This window comes from Patella vulgata, chromosome 9, assembly GCF_932274485.2.
Source record: "Patella vulgata chromosome 9, xgPatVulg1.2, whole genome shotgun sequence".
Taxonomy (NCBI): domain Eukaryota; kingdom Metazoa; phylum Mollusca; class Gastropoda; family Patellidae; genus Patella; species Patella vulgata.
The window spans coordinates 18,141,661-18,164,058 of NC_065887.2; the positions used below are offsets into that span (position 1 = coordinate 18,141,661).

At 33.2% G+C, this 22,398-nt stretch overlaps 1 protein-coding gene across 3 annotated transcripts in view; it reads left to right on the forward strand.

Moving 5' to 3' along the window:
- Nucleotides 1-22,398, forward strand: part of LOC126831974 (uncharacterized) — a 101,459-nt gene that overhangs the window by 5,134 nt on the left and 73,927 nt on the right. For 2 of the 3 annotated variants that reach the window (XM_050562633.2, XM_050562635.2), the window contains exon 3: nt 350-428. In XM_050562633.2, coding sequence (XP_050418590.2) covers nt 350-428 — 79 coding nt within the window. Of the gene's footprint in view, nt 1-349; nt 429-17,356; nt 17,472-22,398 lie in introns of those variants that run through there. The other variant, XM_050562634.2, reaches the window with a different exon arrangement.

Here is a 22,398-nt window from a genome sequence, read left to right on the forward strand (position 1 = left end):
AAATGGGCGCTCGCCGCTCCACCTACGCAAATAGTGTAAACGTATGGAATACCAAGGTTGTTGATCCTCTAGAGGTCACAGTTTTTATCCAATTTTAATGAATCTTAAAATCTATGTTTATGTCCCAAAGATCTGGATTCCTTTAGATATTTGCGCGTATCTTCCTGGATTATGGCCCCTGATTGTATGAAAAATCAATTATTTTTTTTAGCTCATTCTCTGTCCATCTCATGCAAAATGTGGGCGTATCTTGCATGGCAACTGCTTGTTTCGGTGTTCCTTGATTTTTTGTTCCATGGGTGAAAAAAATTAATTCCAAATATTTTTTGGGATACTTTCTTTTTGACAGATATGCAGAGGAAAAAAGACATGTGACTAGAACAAAGTCCAAACATTCAAGAAAAAAGGAAAGAACAGAACATCAAAAGGTATTTTGATATTTTATGTTCCTTATCGTTCAATATCAATTGACTTGAAATTCATTATACGCCCACATTGAAATGTGGTCGTATATTGTCGTCGGTCCTGCATCGACAATTGCTTGTGGATGCTCTAGAGGCTAAAGTTAATATCTGATTGACTTTAAATTTATACACAGTGAGACGAAGATACCTATTGATTTTTAACTATTTCCGATAATTACTGCCAGAGTTATGACCCTTTATAACTTTGAAAAATCTTTTGGATGCTCTAGAAACCATAGTTATCATCTGATTGATTTTATATTTATACACCATGTTTACGCCTATATATAATTGTATATATAATGTGGACGTATATTGCCGTCGCCCCCTTGTGAACGCTCTAACGCCAAAAGTTATCATCCAATTGTTTTAAAATTGATATATGTTGTTTACATTAGTGAGATGAAGAAGCCTATTTAATTTCAATAATTTCCGTTTATTACGTCTACAGTTATGGCCCTTGTTTCACTTTGTTGAACCTTGTGAACGCTCTAATGCCATAAGTTAACATACGATCTTTGTGAAATTTATATGCAATATTTAAGTTAGTGAAATGAAGAAGCCTATTGAATTTCAACAATTTCTGTTTATTACGTCTAGAGTTATGGCCCTTGTTTCACTTTATTGAACCTTGTGAACGCTCTAACTCCAAAAGTTATCATCCGATCTTTCTGAAAATATGGAGATAATAAATGGAAAATAAATAAAAACTTTTTTGGAGTTCATTCATTCCAATGCTCAACTGTTAACAGCCTATTTAATTTCAATAATTTCCGTTTATTACGTCTACAGTTATGGCCCTTGTTTCACTTTGTTGAACCTTGTGAACGCTCTAATGCCATAAGTTAACATACGATCTTTGTGAAATTTATATGCAATATTTAAGTTAGTGAAATGAAGAAGCCTATTGAATTTCAACAATTTCTGTTTATTACGTCTAGAGTTATGGCCCTTGTTTCACTTTATTGAACCTTGTGAACGCTCTAACTCCAAAAGTTATCATCCGATCTTTCTGAAAATATGGAGATAATAAATGGAAAATAAATAAAAACTTTTTTGGAGTTCATTCATTCCAATGCTCAACTGTTAACAGCCTATTTAATTTCAATAATTTCTGTTTATTACGTCTACAGTTATGGCCCTTGTTTCACTTTGTTGAACCTTGTGAACGCTCTAATGCCATAAGTTAACATACGATCTTTGTGAAATTTATATGCAATATTTAAGTTAGTGAAATGAAGAAGCCTATTGAATTTCAACAATTTCTGTTTATTACGTCTAGAGTTATGGCCCTTGTTTCACTTTATTGAACCTTGTGAACGCTCTAACTCCAAAAGTTATCATCCGATCTTTCTGAAAATTACATGCATTATTTAAATTAGTGAAAGGAAGAAGCCTATTGAATTTCAGCAATTTCCGTTTATTACGTCTAGAGTTATGGCCCTTGTTTCACTTTGTTGAACCTTGTGAACGCTCTAACGCCAAAAGTTATCATCCGATCTTTCTGAAATTTATATGCATTATTTAGATTACTCAAACGAAGAAGCCTATGGAATTTCAGCAATTTCTGTTTATTATGTCTAGAGTTATGGCCCTCGTTTCACTTTATTGATCCTTGTGCATGCTCTCACGTCAAAAGTTATCATCCGATCTTTCTGAAATTTATATGCATTATTTAGGTTACTGAAACAAAGAAGCCTATTGAATTTCAGCAATTCCCGTTTATTATGTCTAGAGTTATGGCCCTTGTTTCACTTTATTGATCCTTGTGTACGCTCTAACGTCAAAAGTTATCATTCGATCTTTCTGAAAATTATATGCATTATTTAAATTAGTGAGACAAAGAATCCTATTGAATTTCAGCTATTTCCGTTTATTACGTCTAGAGTTATGTCCCTTGTTTCACTTTATTGAACCTTGTGAACGCTCAAACTCCAAAAGTTATCATCCGATCTTTCTGAAATTTACATGCATTATATAAATTGGTGAAACGAAGAAGCCTATTGAATTTCAGCTATTTCCGTTTATTACGACTAGAGTTATGTCCCTTGTTTCACTTTATTGAACCTTGTGAACGCTCAAACTCCAAAAGTTATCATCCGATCTTTCTGAAATTTACATGCATTATATAAATTGGTGAAACGAAGAAGCCTATTGAATTTCAGCAATTTCCGTTTATTACGTCTAGAGTTATGCCCCTTGTTTCACTTTATTGAACCTTGTGAACGCTCCAACGCAAAAAGTTATCATTCGATCTTTTTGAAATTTATATGCATTATGTAGATTAGTGTAACGGAGAATCCTATTGAATTTCAGCATTTTCCGTTTATTACGTGTAGAGTTATGGCCCTTGTTTCACTTTATTGATCGTTGTGAACGCTCTAACGCAAAAAGTTATCACCCGATCTTTGTGAAATTATATGCATGATTTAAATTAGTGAAACGAAAAAGCCTATTGAATTTCAGCAATTTACAATAATTACTCCTAGAGTTATTGCCCTTGTTTCACTTTGTTAAACCTTGTTAATGCTCGATTGGTGATAGTTATCATCCAATATGTATGAAATTTATATGCATCATTTAAATTTGTGAAACAGGTCTATTGAATTTCAGCAATTTCCGGCAATAATTTCTAGAGTTATGGCGATTGTGAACGTTTGAATGACAAAAGGGATCATGTGATCTGTATGAAATTTATATGCATTATTTAAATTAGTAAAACGAAAAAGCCTGTGAAATTTCAACAATTTCTGTAGATTACTTCCAGAGTTGAGACCCTTGTTTCAGTTTGTAGAACCTTGTAAACCCTCAAACAACAAAATTTATAATCTGATCTGTATGGAACTGTCTTGTAAAGGCCCCCAATTACGTACAAAGGAATAAATATGCGACAACCCTTGACGACTACTCGGACGATTTAGCTGCTGTTGGCGTATGTTTTGTTGCCTGGCAACCTATCTTAAATATAACTTATAATGTTCATTTAAAAACCAAATACAAATTTTGTCACAGTGAGGTTATTTCTGATGCCAATGAAAATTTTAAGATTAGTTTGGCATTATAGATATTTACATCAAATTATGAAAATTTATTAATTTATTCTTTTACAAGCAAAGTAGCTTGAAAAGAGACTCAACAAAAGTAAAAAACAGACTATAGAAAAAACAACATTATCTTTCTAATTCTATGGCACCAGTCGGCACTCCTTGATAAGAGGCTAATCCATTTATATAGTCTGATAATCAGGTTAAATTATAACATATAGAGTTATACATTTAAACCTTATGGTTATTCTACATTTCTCTTTGTATTTTTACAAGTGATCTATATATAAATAAGTCAACTTTAGAAAGATGCAGAAATATGTAGTTGTTTGGGATGTAAATAAGAGTTGCCTCCCTTAAGTAGATAACTTGGTGTACCAAACACCACTGAAATACGACCAGTAGACAATAATTTAGTGACCACTGTTTGACTTTTTTTGTCATTCATGTTAGTCATTAAAAAATAAATCCCTTAATGTTGTTGTTTTTAATATCGTGTATCAGATTATAATATTCATGTTTTTGGTTTGTCAATATATGCACCATCATAATGTGCCGCAAAACATTGTATGTTAAATTATGCCCTGTAAAGTATATCGTTTGATTATAGATGTTCTTTTCTGGTTTTGAAATGCTGTTTATTCTCCATGTGTGTATGTTAGTCATTTATCTCCTGGTTTTTCACAGAGTATATAAAATGTGTTTACTTAAATTTTTGGTCAAATGCTCGCAGGAAGTGGTCACAAAAACCCGGCCACTTACATACTGTGTTTCCCAAAATTAGAGAGTTGCTGTGGTTGAGTAGACTAACGTGCACGCTTTAGATAATAAGGTCTGTCTTTGATTGAGTCAAATGGTGTGGTTTCGATCCCAAGCTTGTACGTGACAAGGAGTAGGGTCATTTGCCCAATGAAGGTAAGGGTTGCCTGTCCACCAGATACCTCATACTTGTTAAACCCATTTCTCCATCACCCCCTATATTAAGAAAACAGAATTAGACCAAAAAAAAAAAAATGTTATTTTTCCGGTAACCCGACCGACCCATTACAAAACCTGCCGACTCAATTTTTTTTTTAGTGTCAACGGAAATAAAAAAAACTTTTTTGTTCAACGAGCGACCGTTCAAAATACTCTAAGCCTACTGGATTCGTGAAAATGGTTTTATTATTTGTTGCTATAAATGGATATAAATGTCATCGTTCTTTGAATCTGCATTTATCGATCAGAATAAGCGAGTACTGTACAGCGAACGATTATTAAGAACTGTCATACTGTTGACGCGGGATCCCTAACTGACGTGAAAATCAAGACTACAGGTTTCGTATAGATTTAACACTGCACATTCCGAAAAGCCATAATCCTCACAACATTCGTTCTAAAAAGTAACAGCACGCAATTTGACAAAAACAAGCTAACGTATATTTCAAACAGGTGGATAGGATCTGCTCGATTGGTATTTAAAACAAGACAAATAAATTTATTACGGACCTATTTCGTTTGACGGCACGATATGATTTTTTAAATTCTTTCCCTTGAACAAAATGGCCTCCCTACGCTATTTTTTTTTAGCATAGAACGATTAAAAAGTCCATTTGCCCCCAAAGAGAATATTTAAATCATAATCTAGCCTCTGATACATTTTAAACAATTATCCAAGAATTCCATCCACCAATCTATTCATGCTTCATGTTCCTCGGAGCCGACTCAACCTAACATAAAATTGAAGATTTTCGCACAGAATATTATGCTACGGTACATCTACTAGATCGAACAATGTAACATTAAAAAAAAAAAAAAGAAAACCCCCCAAAAAACCTACCTACCGACCCTACCCTATTTTCCATCCGTTACAGGAAACAGAACACTTTTTTTTGGCCTTGTGTACAGTACAGATGAGAAATATCTGTTAAGAATTGGCTATACATGTAAAAGTTACACAGTAAATAGTTTGGATTTCTTTGTTTATTTGACTACAATTGGGTTACACTCTATTTCTAATGAACTTTATGATTTAAATGAAGGGAAATTGTTATAGATTATTTTATTGAAGGGAAATTGTTGTAGATTATTTTATTGCAAAATGGTGTTTGACATTGAATTTTGGGGGATCTAACCATTGAAGTTACTAGATCACTGCTGCTAATTGAGATAGAATGTTCAAATTTGGTTTAGATTTTTATTAGGTGAATGTATTGACTGAGTGTGATGATAAGCAGAGATGAGCAATTTGATTGGTTTTGACTCTAGAACACAATAACTCTGCCTCCAATGTTCAAACTGTGTGAATGTCTAAGTTCGATAATAAGCATTTTCTGTTCAGGTTAAGCGAAATGAAATGAAATTGAGTTTAACGTCCTACTGTTCTGCTCCAAACTGGGCTAATGAAGACAGGAATACAACATTCAGTGTGCTATGAGAGAAATTTTGCCCGAACAGCGGCACTATGGCCTACTCTTATATCGAATTCCAACTATCAAGGGATCTTTTATGTGCATGCCAATGTGTACACAGGATCTTGGTTTTTCGTCCCATCTGAATGACTAGACAGCTGCAGCCTGTCCTTGTCAGGCCCTCCGCCCTGCATCACTGACAAGTGAGCTCAGGTTAGCAGAATGATACGCAATTTCATTGCTCGATGCTTTACAAAAAGATAAATGCCTACTTAGTTCATGAGTATCATCTACTAATATCTTTTTGGGGATTAAGGCATCACCCTCGCCGCCGGGTTGCATATGCGTCGTATATGTTCCTTAAGCAATGATACGGAAATATATGTACATTTCTGACGCTTAAGTTAACCTGGGTTAAAAGCACCAGCACTCATTAAGATAGTTCAACTTTGTTGTCTGAACACGAAAGTGGGACAAATAAACTAGTTAGATTTTGTCCTAATCTGTCTTAATTTGGATGCTTGAGTAGGGTCGACTTTGGCTATCTTAGGACATTCTCATTTCATTACCCTCAATGGGAATTTGCAATTTCGAGTAGAATGTATGCCAGTGTTATAGAGGTGGCTGTCAGAACAGTTAAGCTGGTATCATGTATAGTCCAAATGAACTGGACATTCTGCTGGCGTAAAAATGCCGATGTTTTAATACTAGCTTATATATATGGCCATCTGAGTGGCATATTATATTATCCAGTTAAACTCTTGTATTTCTGGTATTACGCTATACAATATAGATCTGTGAGAGAATGATGACTCATAAGGCTTCCAATAAAAGTGTTGGTTGAGTAGGTCTAAATGACAGGTTTACACACCTGGCTGTATTTGATACTGACACTTCCATCAATATATACCATAATGTCAAACATTACATTACACGGTGCCAGTCAATTATTACAAATGCAATTGTTATGATGCACTAATATCTCATCACTTATCTTTAATATTATGGATAAAACCCCCCATTAGAATAATTAACTCATCCTATGTTATACTATTGCATATAGGCAATGCATGTTCAGGATTAGTTCATCCAGATATTTAGGTGGGTTTAGAATTATTGCTAAGATATTTTTAGATCTTAATTTAGCTACAATAGGTTGCAACATGGGTAATTGTTTACCACATTCTGTCAGCATATAAAAATTTGATACATTAATGTAGTATTAAAGATCGCATTGAAGATGGAAGAATTTTAAGAATGTCGGACACATGGTTACGAACTCAGGGGTTTCAATTTTGGGCATCTTTTTGCAGCGTAATATAAAAATTGCTTTCCGTTATTCCAGTACAGAAATAATGCCCCTTGCTGAATTCCCCCCCCCCTCCCCCATATGTTATTAATTTCATGTAAACTCACACTTTTTTCACTGAAAATTAAGAAAACATATTTATTACTTTGTAAATTGTGTAATATCGCAATTGGAACTTCTGCATAGTTACATGTATATTAAGGTTGTTTAAGAATTTGCACTGAGAGAGGTTGGCATAATAAATGGTAAGTGAATACACATGGCATTAGAATTCTTTGTTAGGTTTAAAGAGAAAATTACATAAGTATGCTAATATCTGAAGATTACCTGCCTGTTTTTGTTTTTTATTGTGGAACAGCAGTATAAATTGTAAAGCAAGGCCATTGAGGTGTGGTAAATGCCAGAACTTTGTATATGATTATAAACACAAGAAATGCTAAGTTTAGAGGAATGTGAACTGAGTATGGGGTGAAGCCATGTGGTCAAATAAAACACTATACCAGAATACCTATATCAAAATATACAAACAGACTTCTATAACTTGGAGGCTTATGGCTATTTATAGTAACCAGAAGCAGAAGTGTCAGGGATTTCTTGAGAACAGGCATGGTGTAAATGTGTGGCCGACTTATCTTGTAGAATCTCATCATCTCTGAGATAAAGTTAAGAGTTTTTATAAAACGGTTTTAATTTAATGAAGATCATGTGATGTGATACCTTCAAGATATTTGATAAGATTATTGACAGTTTTCTGTGAGTATTATTATTATTATTATTACATTACAAACGTGGCCAATTTTTGTTTTATATCGGTGTGCAATTTATGAAAGTATAAAATAATGCTTTGTTACAAATTTCTCATTGATGATTTTTCGAACAAGAGAATCGTTGTAGAAACATAGCTCTGATTAATAATACAGTCATATTTTATTCCATATAACTGTTGTGTTTACTTTAATGATTTTTATACCTATGCTTTTGATTGACTATTTTGTTTGTTTGTTGGTTTTTTTTTTGGATTTTTCACCTTATAAACTTGCTATAATTAAAACAATACTATTGAAATATTGGCTTACCTATTTACGTCCCTTTCTAGAAGAGTGTGGACAGCAGTTAAGTGTTACTAATCCTTCCATCTGTTCACAATTGTTTTTTGTCCCCCGCCTTTCGAAGAAAGCAGGGGACTATTAAAATGGGTTCGTCCGTCTGTCCGTCTGTCTGTCTGTCCGTCACACTTTTTGGGACACAATAACTCTCTTCCTAATTGAGCTAGAATGTTCAAACTTGGTGTATGTGTTTATTAGGTCAATGCCTTGATGGAGTTCGAAGATGAGCATTTTCCGCTTAGGGTAAGCAGAGATAAGCAATTTGATTGGTTGATGCTTTGGGACACGATAACTCTCTTCCTAATTGGGCTAGAATGTTCAAACTTGGTGTATGTGTTGATTAGGTCAATGCCTTGATGGAGTTCGAAGATGAGCATTTTCCGCTTAGGGTAAGCAGAGATAAGCAATTTGATTGGTTGATGCTTTGGGACACGATAACTTTTAATTGAGCTAGAATGTTCAAACTTGGTGTATGTGTTTATTAGGTCAATGCCTTGATGGAGTTCGAAGATGAGCATTTTCCGCTTAGGGTAAGCAGAGATAAGCAATTTGATTGGTTGATACTTTGGGGCACGATAACTCTCTTCCTAATTGAGCTAGAATGTTCAAACTTGGTGTATGTGTTGATTAGGTCAATGCCTTGATGGAGTTCGAAGATGAGCATTTTCCGCTTAGGGTAAGCAGAGATAAGCAATTTGATTGGTTGATGCTTTGGGACACGATAACTTTAGTTCTAATTAAGTGAGATTGATGAAACTTGGTGTATAGTTTCATTACAGTAATACCTTGACTAAGTTTGATAATGAGCATTTTCTGCTCAGGGTAAGCAGAGCGATACGCAATTTGATTGGTCGAGACTTTGGAAAACAATAACTCCGCATAGAGCATGTTTTCCCCTTAATATGCTATAATTATTCCATCAAAAACATTGTATGCTTAGACTATAAGTAAAGATATACTGTTTGATTGTTCAATACTTTGTAAAAGATAATTTGTGATAAATTTATATGTGTCCTCTAATTATTTTCCTATTTCGGCGGGGGACATCAGCCTCACTGTTGGCTTGTTCAAATAAATTATAGCTTTAGTTTACAGTTAAGTTATTTTCGTATATATGTATTTGTTTTGCCGTGAGTGATAGTTTATTACAAAGCCATCAAGATACAACTCTGAGATACTGTTCAATATTCAATTTTTGATTGTTTTCGTACATATGTATTGATTGTATGTTGATACACTATTTGATCAAGGTGTTTAGTAATTTAACAGGATACAATTCTATGGAATACAATTACAGTTTATTACTGTATGACATTTCCATTAGGCTTCCAGTCTTTATCAAACAGCAATAAAAAGTAAATGTATTTCATAGATTTGTGTCTAGTGTGATGCTGCTTCCAGTGGCTCTAGTACTCATGCCCTCATGAAGGTTCTCTATTTTCGAGTGTTAATCTTTGCATATTGCATCTTTCACAGATATTTAGACATTTTACTGACCCTGGCGTTTTAAAATACTGCATGTTAGCACCGTTATGTCGAGTTCAAATTTTTGTTTTTGATCAAATTGATTTGTGGTGCATTGATCATGAAAAGATCAGTCTCACATGTTATCATTGTTATCTGATGTTGTTACATTCAGAATTGCAGGATTTACGTGAATCTCTCAAATGAGATTTGCTATCATCTACTTCTGAAAGTGGTGCGTTTTATTGTGTCTCATTATTACATATTTTTGTCAGTCAAAATAACAAAATCTAATTTTTGAAGGAGTCTGAGGAACTAAACATTTGTATACCTTTTTACCTGATTCAACTTGATGTCTGGGACCAATTTTCCTTTTTATTTGGGGTGTGTTATTATTGATATTTATAATGTAAGTGTGACACAAAATGTCAAGTACAACTTAAAAAATTCATTTTCAGCCCTGTTCAACAGGAATTGAATACTAATATCTGTGATCACTATATTTAAGGGCAGTACACACATGATATGAAGATTAAAAATACCACTGTGGCATTTTATCACACTCAGATAAATAGGATTTTTGGATTCAGTCTGGAAAAAAAGTCTTGTCTTTAATAATCTAATAATGACAAGCATGTATTTGTCGTTATGAAGTGGGAAATAGAGAGATAGTTTGATAATTCTGATGATTCACAGTTTAATTTGAGTTTTGAGTTGACATCTTCTTCTCGGGTGTCTTTACTTGTTCCTCTATGATGCTAGTATTTTTAAACATTATATTATTGATTTGTATAATATAAAAGTAAAATAAACTTTTAAGGGAATGGTCAAATGGAACTAGCAACCGCTCACAAATTTATTCCAAAGTATTTGCTCATACATCACATATCAACATAGTCTCAGCTGAACAACTCTTTGCCAAATTGTCTTTGCTTTGAAAATTGGTGTCTTGTAATATGGTTACAGCCTCTTTGTGTATACAGTTAACTAGTTAACAATGCTTTTTGCATAGTTGCAACACAAGGTGAAATTCATTTTTCCCCCCTTGGCTGTCGTAAATCTCTGACTTTTGACATAGACAATGGATGATATTTTGTTTTGACCAATATTTATTATAGTCGAGGGGAAGACGGTACATCAAAAGATATATCAACATTGGTACGTCAAACATATAATGATAAAGAAGTTGTCTAATATACCCCTACATGATCAATATGTAGGAACTTTAACTTTTCCATATGCAATCAGATCTTGTGTATCGATGTAATTGGTTATTTAAGGTAAAGTAACAAGAAACGTGCATTGTGTCTATTTTAGAACCACATTATCAGTGTAAAACTACAGTATATATCTTTTTTCAACGGTAGGTAAATCTACATATCTCTTACCTAATTCCTTGGAAGGTATGTATAGATAGTTTATAATGAACCAAAATAAAATATAGGTATTGAGCAGAGCAAGTAATGTGAATGACACTTGACGTCTATATGTCTCAAATTTTGCATAGAATCTATTTGAACACCTCAGGTATAACTGCATAGTCAATTAACTATAAATCCAATTTTTTTATACCAATCAACAAAGATCTTCAAAATCATTAATACCTTATTAAACTGCCAACTGTTGATAGTTATACATTTCACAAAACCAATCAAAACATCATATTTATTTACGTCAACATCTTCATTTTTCTCCCAATTCAAAGATAACTGGTCAAAATGTGATTTACATAGATCCACAATTTTATCTCGATATTGGATCTAAAAATTTGCGTTGTTTTACATGTAAATGCAGCTGTAAAGAATTCCATGACAAATGGTGCATTATTTATTTTTCTCTCAAAAATGAGTCCAAAGACAGGAATTTAACATTTGAAGGAAGAGAATGTGTACCTTTACCTATGATTGAGTTGAACAAGTGAGAGTAGCTATACGTGTTAACAGTTAAAAGGAGATGATGCAATTGACTTGATAAGAGAACTTATCTTTCAAACATCATATAGACAGATGGTGTAGAAATAAAGATCTTGTTTCACATACACACTGTTATATATTGTATCACTTACTTCAATCAACTGTTGAGAGTTTTTAAAGAAGAAAATATATAGATACTTTAATTGAATAGCATACTTATTGAATCTGTCTGTTATCAAAAGATGTACCTACTGCTGTCATTAATATATTTATAGATGCACTCCCACGAAAGTATTTATTGGGTTCTTATTTCCAATAAAAGTATGGTATATATGGAGTGTAGAAACATTCAATCTTACTACAATATACTGATTTCCCTGAGAAACATCTATAGAGAACCCACAGGACAATAATGTAAAGGTATCACTAACTGGCAGCCAGTCTCTTTGAGTGTTGTAAGGAGCGTTTTTTAGATGTATAGATGTATGTGTTCTAATGGTTGAGAGAACAGTGAAGGATTTAAACGTCCAGTAGACTCTATGATTAATCAGCGGAAAAAGAAGTTGGCAGAGGATAATCCAAAATGTACAAATGATAAATAAGTCTTCTTAAAATAGATTCTTGTGCCATGGGGTAGTTTTCTTTCGATTAATATGTTTTGTTGGAGAGGGATTTGAAGCAAACTTTTGATAGATAATTAGGTTTGAAAATATTTTTAGTCCAAATATATCATCAAATCACACAGATTGTACTCCGGAAGGCATATTTAACAGTTTCCATTTATAAGATGTAATTGTGGGACATGCAAAAGGGTCATGAAGAACACTTCGTTATATTAAACAATTGAATATGGGAACTGAAATGCGCTATAACTGTGCAGAAAACAAAGCTTGAAAAGAAGATATTGCATTTTTACCTTGCATTCATTTTGTCTTTATTAAATCATTGGGAATGAGACCTGAAGAAGAAGGCAATAGTAAATGTTTGAAGAGATGGATATTATTTGAGACCAACGTTTGTTTGAACCAGCAATATGGCTTTGTCAGTTGGGAATGTATATTGTATAGTCCGGATTTTGTTTTTGCAGGATCTTTGGGAGTTGGACCTGATAGTGACCTTGATATGTATTGTATGACCAAAACTTGTTTTAATCTGAAATATAATTTAGCTCACTGAGAATGGGATCCAAAGGGGCAGATTGTTTTCTTCTTGCATGTTTTCTGACTACACATGGATTACAAACTATGTGATCATTATTTATGAAAATTTGTATTCATTTCCTATTCAAGGTATTAAAAGTATTTTCAAATGATGAATCCTATTAAGCATACATGTACATCTGGTGATTTAGGTGTCTAATTCAGGCCGCACTTGCATAATATTTTAGGATTTTGTATTTGAGAGACATTTCACTTTAATGGATAGAATGTAAAGGTATAAATACTGATTAGCATGTTTAGAAAACAAGATAAATTTTCTCTAACCCAATGCCCAAGCCAATGGATAATTAAGCTCCTTTTGTCTCCTTTATATAATATAATAAATGTGCATATATATGACATTGCATGTATTTTGGTAAAAATAAAAGTGAGTTGAATCTATGGACATAAACGATTAAAGAGTTTATTTATCTGTTGGATTGTTTATTGAGTTCATCATTTTATGGGACCTCTTTAACATATTGTATCTCATCTTCAATCAAGTGTTGACAACTTAAATATGGGGATGTACAAGATGGAGTCTTCATTGCGTCTGCTGATTGTTTGTCTGGATATTCTCTGTACACCTGAAAACTACTGCTATCAATATATCACTTTTCTTTGATAAAATACGAAAAGGAGTTTGAAGTATTTATGAGGTTGAAAAAGATTTGTGGAGATAGATAACAGAGATGACGAGCTCTTTATCAGCCTCCACACAAAGCTTAAAAAGATGGTGAATCTCGTTTTCTGTCTGCGACTGTTTTGGGAGTTCCTAAATGGAGGTGAAATCTTGGCTTAAGTCTGTTTTCGTCTGAAGGTGTTAATTTATTTTTTTCTCCCACCTGTTTTTTACCGTGGCCCGTTATCGGTCTCAACAAGCGATAATTGGGTTCATCCTAGGTAGAGATCAGATAAATAAATAAAACATATGTACAAACATACCACTATATACACCATTAAACAAGTACCACTATATAACGACCATCTTATAACCTCTCTCACACAGTTCATCTCGTTCAAAATATGTTTTCATTTGAGATATTTTTTATCTATTTTTTATAGAAATACTGATGTGCATAATTCTATCTTGTATAATTTGACAAGCTGGCGATAGACCATGTGACACTTCTTTTGTTGTTTAATTAGGTTTTAGTTTTATCGATGGGGAATGCCATTCTTGTACCGACCGTTTTCATGCTACATTTTCGAACTTGGGCATCAAATCTTTACAGAACATGTAGCACATGTACAGTTAATCAAGCAATACACACGAATGTCTGGTCTTTCAGATCACATTATGATTGTGTATGCTAGATGATTGAGACAAACTATTAATCTCATTGTCCAATCCAATCAGAATGCTGGAAGTTGTGATGAAGTGCTGTTGATTGGCTAAATACTAACAATTCCTAATTTTCTTTTTAAAGAATCGCTCAACAAAGCAGAAGTGAGTAATGAATATCCATTTAAACCTATGGATAGGAAATAAAATGAAATGAAATGGGGTTTAACGTCCTACTGTTCTGCTCCGAACTGGGCTAATGAAGACGGGCATACGCCATACAATGTACTATGAGGGAAATTTTGCCCGGACAGCGGCACTGCGGCCTACTCTTATATCGAATTCCAACTGTCAAGGGATCTTTTACATGCACGCCAATGTGTACATGGGACCTCGGTTTTTCGTACCATCCGAACGACTAGACAGCTGTCCTTGTCAGGCCCTCCATCCTGCATCACTGACAAGGGGGAACCACACCGGAAAATCTGGATGAATCTTCTCGGCCAATGCAGGGATCGAACACCCGACCTCCAGGCTAGCGAGCCAGCGTCTTACCCACTTAGCTACCGTGATCCCCCTATGGATAGGAAAATAGGGGAATACTTTCTGTCTTTCCTGGCAAGGAACAGTGTCTAGTCGTTCTGATTGCGCGAAAAACCGAGGTCTTGAATTCATAAGGGTAGCCATAGCACCACTGCCCAGGCAAAATTCCATAATAGGGCACTGCATGGTGTATGCCAGTCTTCATTAGCCCAGTTGGTGCAGAAAAGTAGGATGTTAAACCATTTCTGTCTTTGACATACTTAATAACCAACACCTGATACTTGTTTTTCTTTTACATTTTTTCCATTGTAAAGTGCATGTACTATTAAACTTAAATTTGTAATTCCCTATTTATGCATATACTTGTATCTTTGGCTCAGTGGTGTAATATTTTAATTTGTAAGATCTTGTTTTCTTTTCCTGACTCAAAATGATATGAAAATAAAATAAACAATCTACTCTCAAGGTTGTTAAATGAACTATTTGTCAACAGAAGAACTTATTTTTATTTTAAATACAGGAAAGATTGTCAGATATATATCTAGTTGCCTTTTATTAACTGTTATTCTTTCATTTCCTCAGGCTAATATTTAGCCATTTCCACTCAAATCCACCTTAATCATAGTAGATTACCTTTAATTATCCCTTCCTTCAACTGACCTCTTGCAGAATTCTTTGTTTTCTGTCATTTTACTGATTAATGTAAATTGTGCCTTAAGGCCATTGGGCCTTTTGTTTTCTTACTTGAAGTTATGTATTGTGATATGAGTAGTACATAAATACACTGTACAACATATATGTTTATCTGTCAAAAGTTTATATATGTAGGTAAAATATCGGTGTATATCAGCTGGCCAGATAATCTGTTATACTCAAGTGACTTCTTCATGTTGTATACACATGTATGAAACAGGAGTTTTTTATATGTATATATATATATACCTACCAGAGTATGTTACTGTGACTTACTTCACGGCCATGCTAATGATATACTTAAAGATAGGATTATTATTGGGAATGTGATTTACTTTAAAGGTTTAGTGTAGTGTGACTGTCTTTTAATGTAACCACTACTTTTAGTTGACTGATGAACTTTTTACTTACTAGAAGAAATTTATGTGACTGTGCTGGAATATTTTCATAAATAACATTAATGGATATAAGAGATATCATTAGATGAAATTATTTTAGATTTGACAAATTTAGTCAGTACTTACGTGTGTAACTCTAACAATCTGGATATCACATTATATATAGGACTGTATATATTTTTCCAGCTGATAAGTGTAGATTTCTTTTGATTAAATTAGACATGTATCAAGTAGATACTACACTTATGTCATTAACATGCACTTGTAGCTTATAATTAGAAGGTGTATATTTCCGAAGGATTAGTTTATTTGTATGTGGTCTTTGTGATTTTTTATCGACATGAAAACAGAATAAGATTTTTTATCGACAATATTTATGGACAGATGTGAAGGTTTTATCACCAAGGAGAAGTGTAGAAAATTATCCTGTGACTTAGCAATGCTATGTTAATTATGGATTATCACAGATTAGATTATTTCTAATATGATTTAATAAATGGGAGCAGTGTTTTTACCCACCTACGATGTTGGAGACAGGATTAGTATGATTTTTCATACAGGTGAAATTATGTTATGGACAGTCCTTCACTTATTGTACTTTATAGCTTTCAAGTAGTGTAGATATATATACATGTGTACCTATAATAGATATGTATATTTATAGTCAGTACTATTTACCTACATATATACAGATAGCATGGAGTATATGAATAAATAGTTTGTGAGACCCGCCCGATCTGCATTTTAATGGGTACTCGATCAGATATGTGTACAGTTGTCTGGAAATTGAGTTTGTCAATAGAAATAGTTTTTGATATAGAACAACTCATCTGATTTGCGATTTATGGACACTTGCAAAAACTGTATTTGTAAGTTTACTGATGGAGACAGACCTGGACTTTGAAGTATATATATTTTCACCTATTGTTATGACTTTCAGTATTAATAAGACTACTAGTTTACTAGATAAGTAGACCATGTAATAATAGTAATAAAAAGAAAGTTATTAGATAGACACAAGAATGTTTATCAAGGACTCCAGGGCATAAACAAGTTCTGTTCAAGGAAAAGGATGTACTAATATCAAAGATTATGAACCTAATATACCACCATGTATTAATGTCAAGAATTTCAACATGTGTTTTTTTTTTCTTAAAAAAAAAATTGTATATGATTACATTATTCATGCTAACTAGGCTATAACTTGAGTATTTAAGTATAAGATTTTAAGCTATTATACGTGTGCTTTTGTATATAAATAAGATTAAATAGTATACAGTGAAGTAATTGCACTCTGTTTGAAAGGTGTTATTTCATGGGTCTTCAAGTCACATTTTACATCTACTTAACCTTGGAGATGTTGAAATTAAAGTGATGATCATTGGGTTTAAAAGGAAGAACAGTTTATATTAAGAGGAAAAGTGTTTGAATTAAGTAATATTTATTCCTAATATTTATTCCTCACATTTTGATTTATGGATTTAAAAGTGTCAAGGCTTATCATGCTCTGGTGGAGTCATCAGTTTTCTACATGGAATTAATATGTGAGATAAAATTATCTATGGACATGGGATGAAATATATGAAATATATAAACAATGGATTTAGAGGAATTAGATCAGTTAGATAATGAGAGTGATGTGTGGCCATTGTTTTTGTCCAGGGTAAGTCTGAATTCTTTGTCTTTAAAATTTGGTTGTTTATTTAGACACTAGCAATATTATGTCTGATTCTATGGAAAGGTCCGCTTCCACTTTAATTAGGTTTATTAGAGTTGTGCAGATGCTGTGTGTACTGTACCAAGGAGGGTACGCTTAATGTTTCTAACAAAACATCTGATACAACTTCTTGAACACAGTTAACAAGTCTTGTTTTATATAGATTTGTACATAAAGCCAATAAAGGCTTAATAAACTAAGCACCACAATACCAAAACTCAATAATGAGTATCGTAATGATCAAGCTGGTTGTGAAGCCGAATGGACTAAGGCATGCACTTTAGATGATAAAGTCTCTCATTGAGTCAGACTGAATACTGCCAGTATTATAGATTTTAAATATTACTACCATTTCTTCAAATATGTTCTATTAGACCACGAATTTCAGAATTCTTGAAAAAAATAATGTAAATTATTTTCAGGTAATTATCAGTAAGGGACATGTTCGTAAACTTAGATGCAAGCCAAAACAAATGTTTAATTCCAATTAGTTGATACCAAAACCGATGGCAGTAATTAATGAGAGTGACACATTTAACATTATTATTAGATAACATACTTAACGTCTGGGCGACACTGACAAATTATTGACATTTATCATGACTCAAATGTTATCAACTAGCTTTATATACCATATAGATAAATGACAATTTTACTTGACATCTGACATATTAAGTATTTTATTTATAGAAAACTCAATCAGTATTATATGGATTAAGATAAGTAATCTAATAATCTTGTTTACATTATACGGAATTAAATCATGTAACATCTGTCCTTACCCCCATACACACAAACACCTAATCAAATAATTTAATTTGTCTATAATCAATGCTACTTGGCCCAAGCAAATACATAAAACTGCACAGATTACTTGAAATGAGTGGAATTTATTGTTTGAGATTAATGGACAGGTTCATATTTTACAGGGGTCACGGTGGCTAAGTGGGTAGGACGCTGACTCGCTAGTCTGGAGGTCGGGTGGTCGATCCCTGCATTGGCCAAAAAAGTTCATCCAGATTTTCCAGCATAGTTCCCCCTTGTCATTGATGCAGGACGGAGAGCCTGACAAGGACAGCTGTCTAGTCATTCGGATGGAATGAAAAACCAAGGTCCCGTGTACACATTGGCGTGCACGTAAAAGATCCCTTGACAGTTGGAATTGTTGGAATTCGTTATAAGAGTAGGCCGTAGTGCCGCTGTCCCTCATGGCACACTGTATGACATATGCCCGTCTTTATTAGCCCAGTTCGGAGCAGAACAGTAGGACGCTAAACCCCATTTCATTTCATATTTTACATTATATTTTATATATGATTTAAATTTAAAGTGCAATAATATTTATGTCAATTATGTGAACTACCTAACTTAATGGAAAGTGATATCCTTGCCATATTTGTCAAATAGCTAACTGGATCGATGATTTGGACCTTTTAAAGCTACATTGAGGGAGATTACTTAACACCTGGAATTTGAAAACTCAAGTAGAAATCCTCCTCATTACCAGCAATCCACACTCAAATCAGATTAGATAAGGTGGTATAGGTATCACTTCATCACTTCAGTTTAATTCTTGCTTGGTTTTAATTTGGCTATTTTAATTGCCAAATTGAGAAGTTGCACTTTATTAGGTCTGCATTAATACTAATTTAACAGTGGTAAAAAAATAAAAAATTAAGTTTGACTTTGATGCGACATGATTTCACCATAACACTTCCATCATGCATCTTCAAATTAAAGTGTACACAAAATTTGAGACAAATGTGCCGAAAGCCATCTATTGATTTTCAAAACATATTGTGAGACACTCAAAAATACTGACCAAGAAATAGAGTGCTTGAATTTTCAGTAATTAGGTGTGCCTAGGGTTATTTTGAATATGACATTCAGAATTAATTGCATTTATTTCTTGATGGGAGTGACTATTATGTGTATTGTTATATTTCAACTAGTAGGTATGTAATATTTATGTGACGGTGTTGTTTTGTCAGATTATGTCTAGAGGTCATTCTGCATCAACTTTACTCCAAATCCATGAATTAAACCTAACTTCACTATTTACGCAACTAGAAAGGACAAATTATGCGTACTTGAGTGAAGCCATTGTCAATATTAAGGTGAATAATCGGCAGGGATTGTTTAAATGTGGCACAAAGGGGCTCAGCAGGTATAATGATTATGTGAGTTGTCAGGGTTTTGACACAAAATGACAGATTTGGATTAAAGGGACACTACAAGCAATGTATGCCCTGATAATTTATTTGTAACTAAGATTATTTTAGCTTACTTTGTGTTTTAATTAAAAAATTGGTAATGACCTGTATATCTCCATGTGCGTAATAGCAATATATCCACTTAGGATTTGGATTTAGTTGTCAGTAAATTATTTTAATGTATGAATATAAAGAGCACAAGACCATAAAAAATATTCTATTAAAACTAAGACCATAAGCATAAAACTTTCAGACCATAAACAAAAAATATAGATTAAGTAAAAAGATTGTTAAAATTGATCAATCTTAGCAAAGGTTATGACCATCTAAATTTCACATTCTATTGATTTTACACTGCCATCTTTATTATCACTGAACGCCTGAAGGATAATTCATTCCTATTCCTAAACATCAAACTCACGATAACCGGTACATCTTACCTACCTTTTTTGGTTAATCATCTAGATTTAATCTAAAGAAGACTTTTCCGCCAATATTTTAGTTAATGGTAAATATAAATAAGGAAAATAATTATTGGCCTTCTGGTTCATTGAGGCTTGAAGATAATAGGCTTATAAACGTAATTGAATGTACAGATGTAATTATAGCTAGATATCTCTCCTGTTCTTGCATTAACTGTGTAGCACGTTCATTGATAAGGGATAAGGTTTAGAATGTTAGAACAATTAGTGCAGATTCGGAAGCACTTCCTTCCAGAACTTACCTGCAAAGCCTACTTGTAGTATTACGTTACTTGGTTTATTTTATTAAAGGAATCAAGGCGCCCCCGTCGCAGGTTCAATTCTTGTGTTTGCTGAGAAAGTTCCTAAGGATTTTCTTGCCTGGTTTCGTTGGCACAGGATGGAGGGCCTAACAAGGCAAAGAGTCTAATCATTTGGATGGTACACAAAATAGCTATGGTATCTTGAAATAAGGGTAGGCCGTATCCTCAATATCTGGCCAAAATTTCCATGACAGCGCACTGCACTGAATGGTGTAAGCCCATCTTATTAGCTTGTTGGTATAGAAAAGTAAGATGTTCATCCCGATTTCATTAATGAATGAAGGTGTTGTGTGAATACCATTTCACTTATAATAGAAGATTTTGTGGTTGACTCACTTCAAATGTTAAACTTTAGTTGCGTGAACACCATCAAGAATATCTCAAGCCTCATTGACCATGTAACATACACATGATAATGTCTCTTTACAAGGGTGTTAATCCCTGTTTTAATTAATAACTGATTAATCTACCTGTGAACAACAAACAGTGTCTTGCATTGTAATTGAATGATTTATTGCTATGAATGAACACGAACCAGGTGGCTGTTTACACCAGAGCCTTATTCAAGATATCTTAAACTAAAATAAGTTAAGGATGCAGCTTTTTTATTGGCCAGGAGCTCAAATTTTTTAGTAAGATTGCAGCTCTTAGCCAATTAAGGGTTGCATCCTTAACATATTTTAGTATAGGTTTTCATGAATACAGTCCCAGTTTACTTGCACAACTTAATATTCTTTTTTTGCAAATCCATAGTGATCAGAGCCCTTTCAATGTACTTAAATATTTGTTCTTTCATTCATTCATGTTTTGATTCAGACCTGTCAAATTTTTCAGAAATTATTATAGAAGAAATTTAAGTTCACTAGAAAAGTTTTCCCATAAATAGTGATAGGATTCTTGAAACACTAAAGCCATTCAGACTTTAACTCTCTGAAAATATCTTTTATCTGGAAAAAGAATTGATTTTATTGCCATTGAATCTCTACCAGAAAATAGATTTAATTTCAAATATACGTAAATTGTCTTTAAAAAAAAAAGATTTCGATGGTAGCTTTAAAATAAAATATTTCTCGATTCTGATTCTAACGTGGTGGAATTGTTCGCTTTGATCTCATAGTTGAGGTTTTATTTTTTACCTCCTGTAATGGTATATATGGCCAGATGAAGGAAAAGGATCGCGGCAATAAAACTCCTGAACTGGATCAGATGTCTCTTAATCTGTTTTTTTTCCTTACTCGTCTATAATACTCTTAACTTGAGGAGAGAAAATACAACTTAATCTAAGAAAGTGACATCAGTGGAAAAGCAACCTAGCTTATTATGGAATGGAGTACATTGTACAGTAATATTGAAATTTGTCCTTTTATAACAGTTTTTCTGGAACAGAGAGCTAATGGAAGAAATGTTGATTTCAGAACAGGGCTTTTTCTTTATAATATTTGCAAGCTGGTAACATTTTTGACATACTTTGATTACTACAGATTAGCAAGATACATTTTTCAAGATAATGTGATAATTTTTAACTCTATCACAATTTTTAAAAATGTTTTTAAGTGTTTTTACATGTTAAAACTAAAAATGTATTTGTATTTGTTGGTGTTTTAAGCTTAAATAGTATTAAATACTTTTCTAATTTATGGCACTGAAATTGACTGACAGGTAAGTTTTTCAATTAGTCAATTTCATGTCCAGTCAGTCAAGACTCGCCAAGATTACTCAAATTAGATGCATCAATGAATTATTTGACTGTGAAACCAAATATTAAACATTACATATACTAATATATGATTGCTTAATAAACATTCCACAAAAGCAATTTTTGTTTTATTATTACCGGTAAACAAAAGGGATTCATTTTCTAGTTAGTTGAACATTT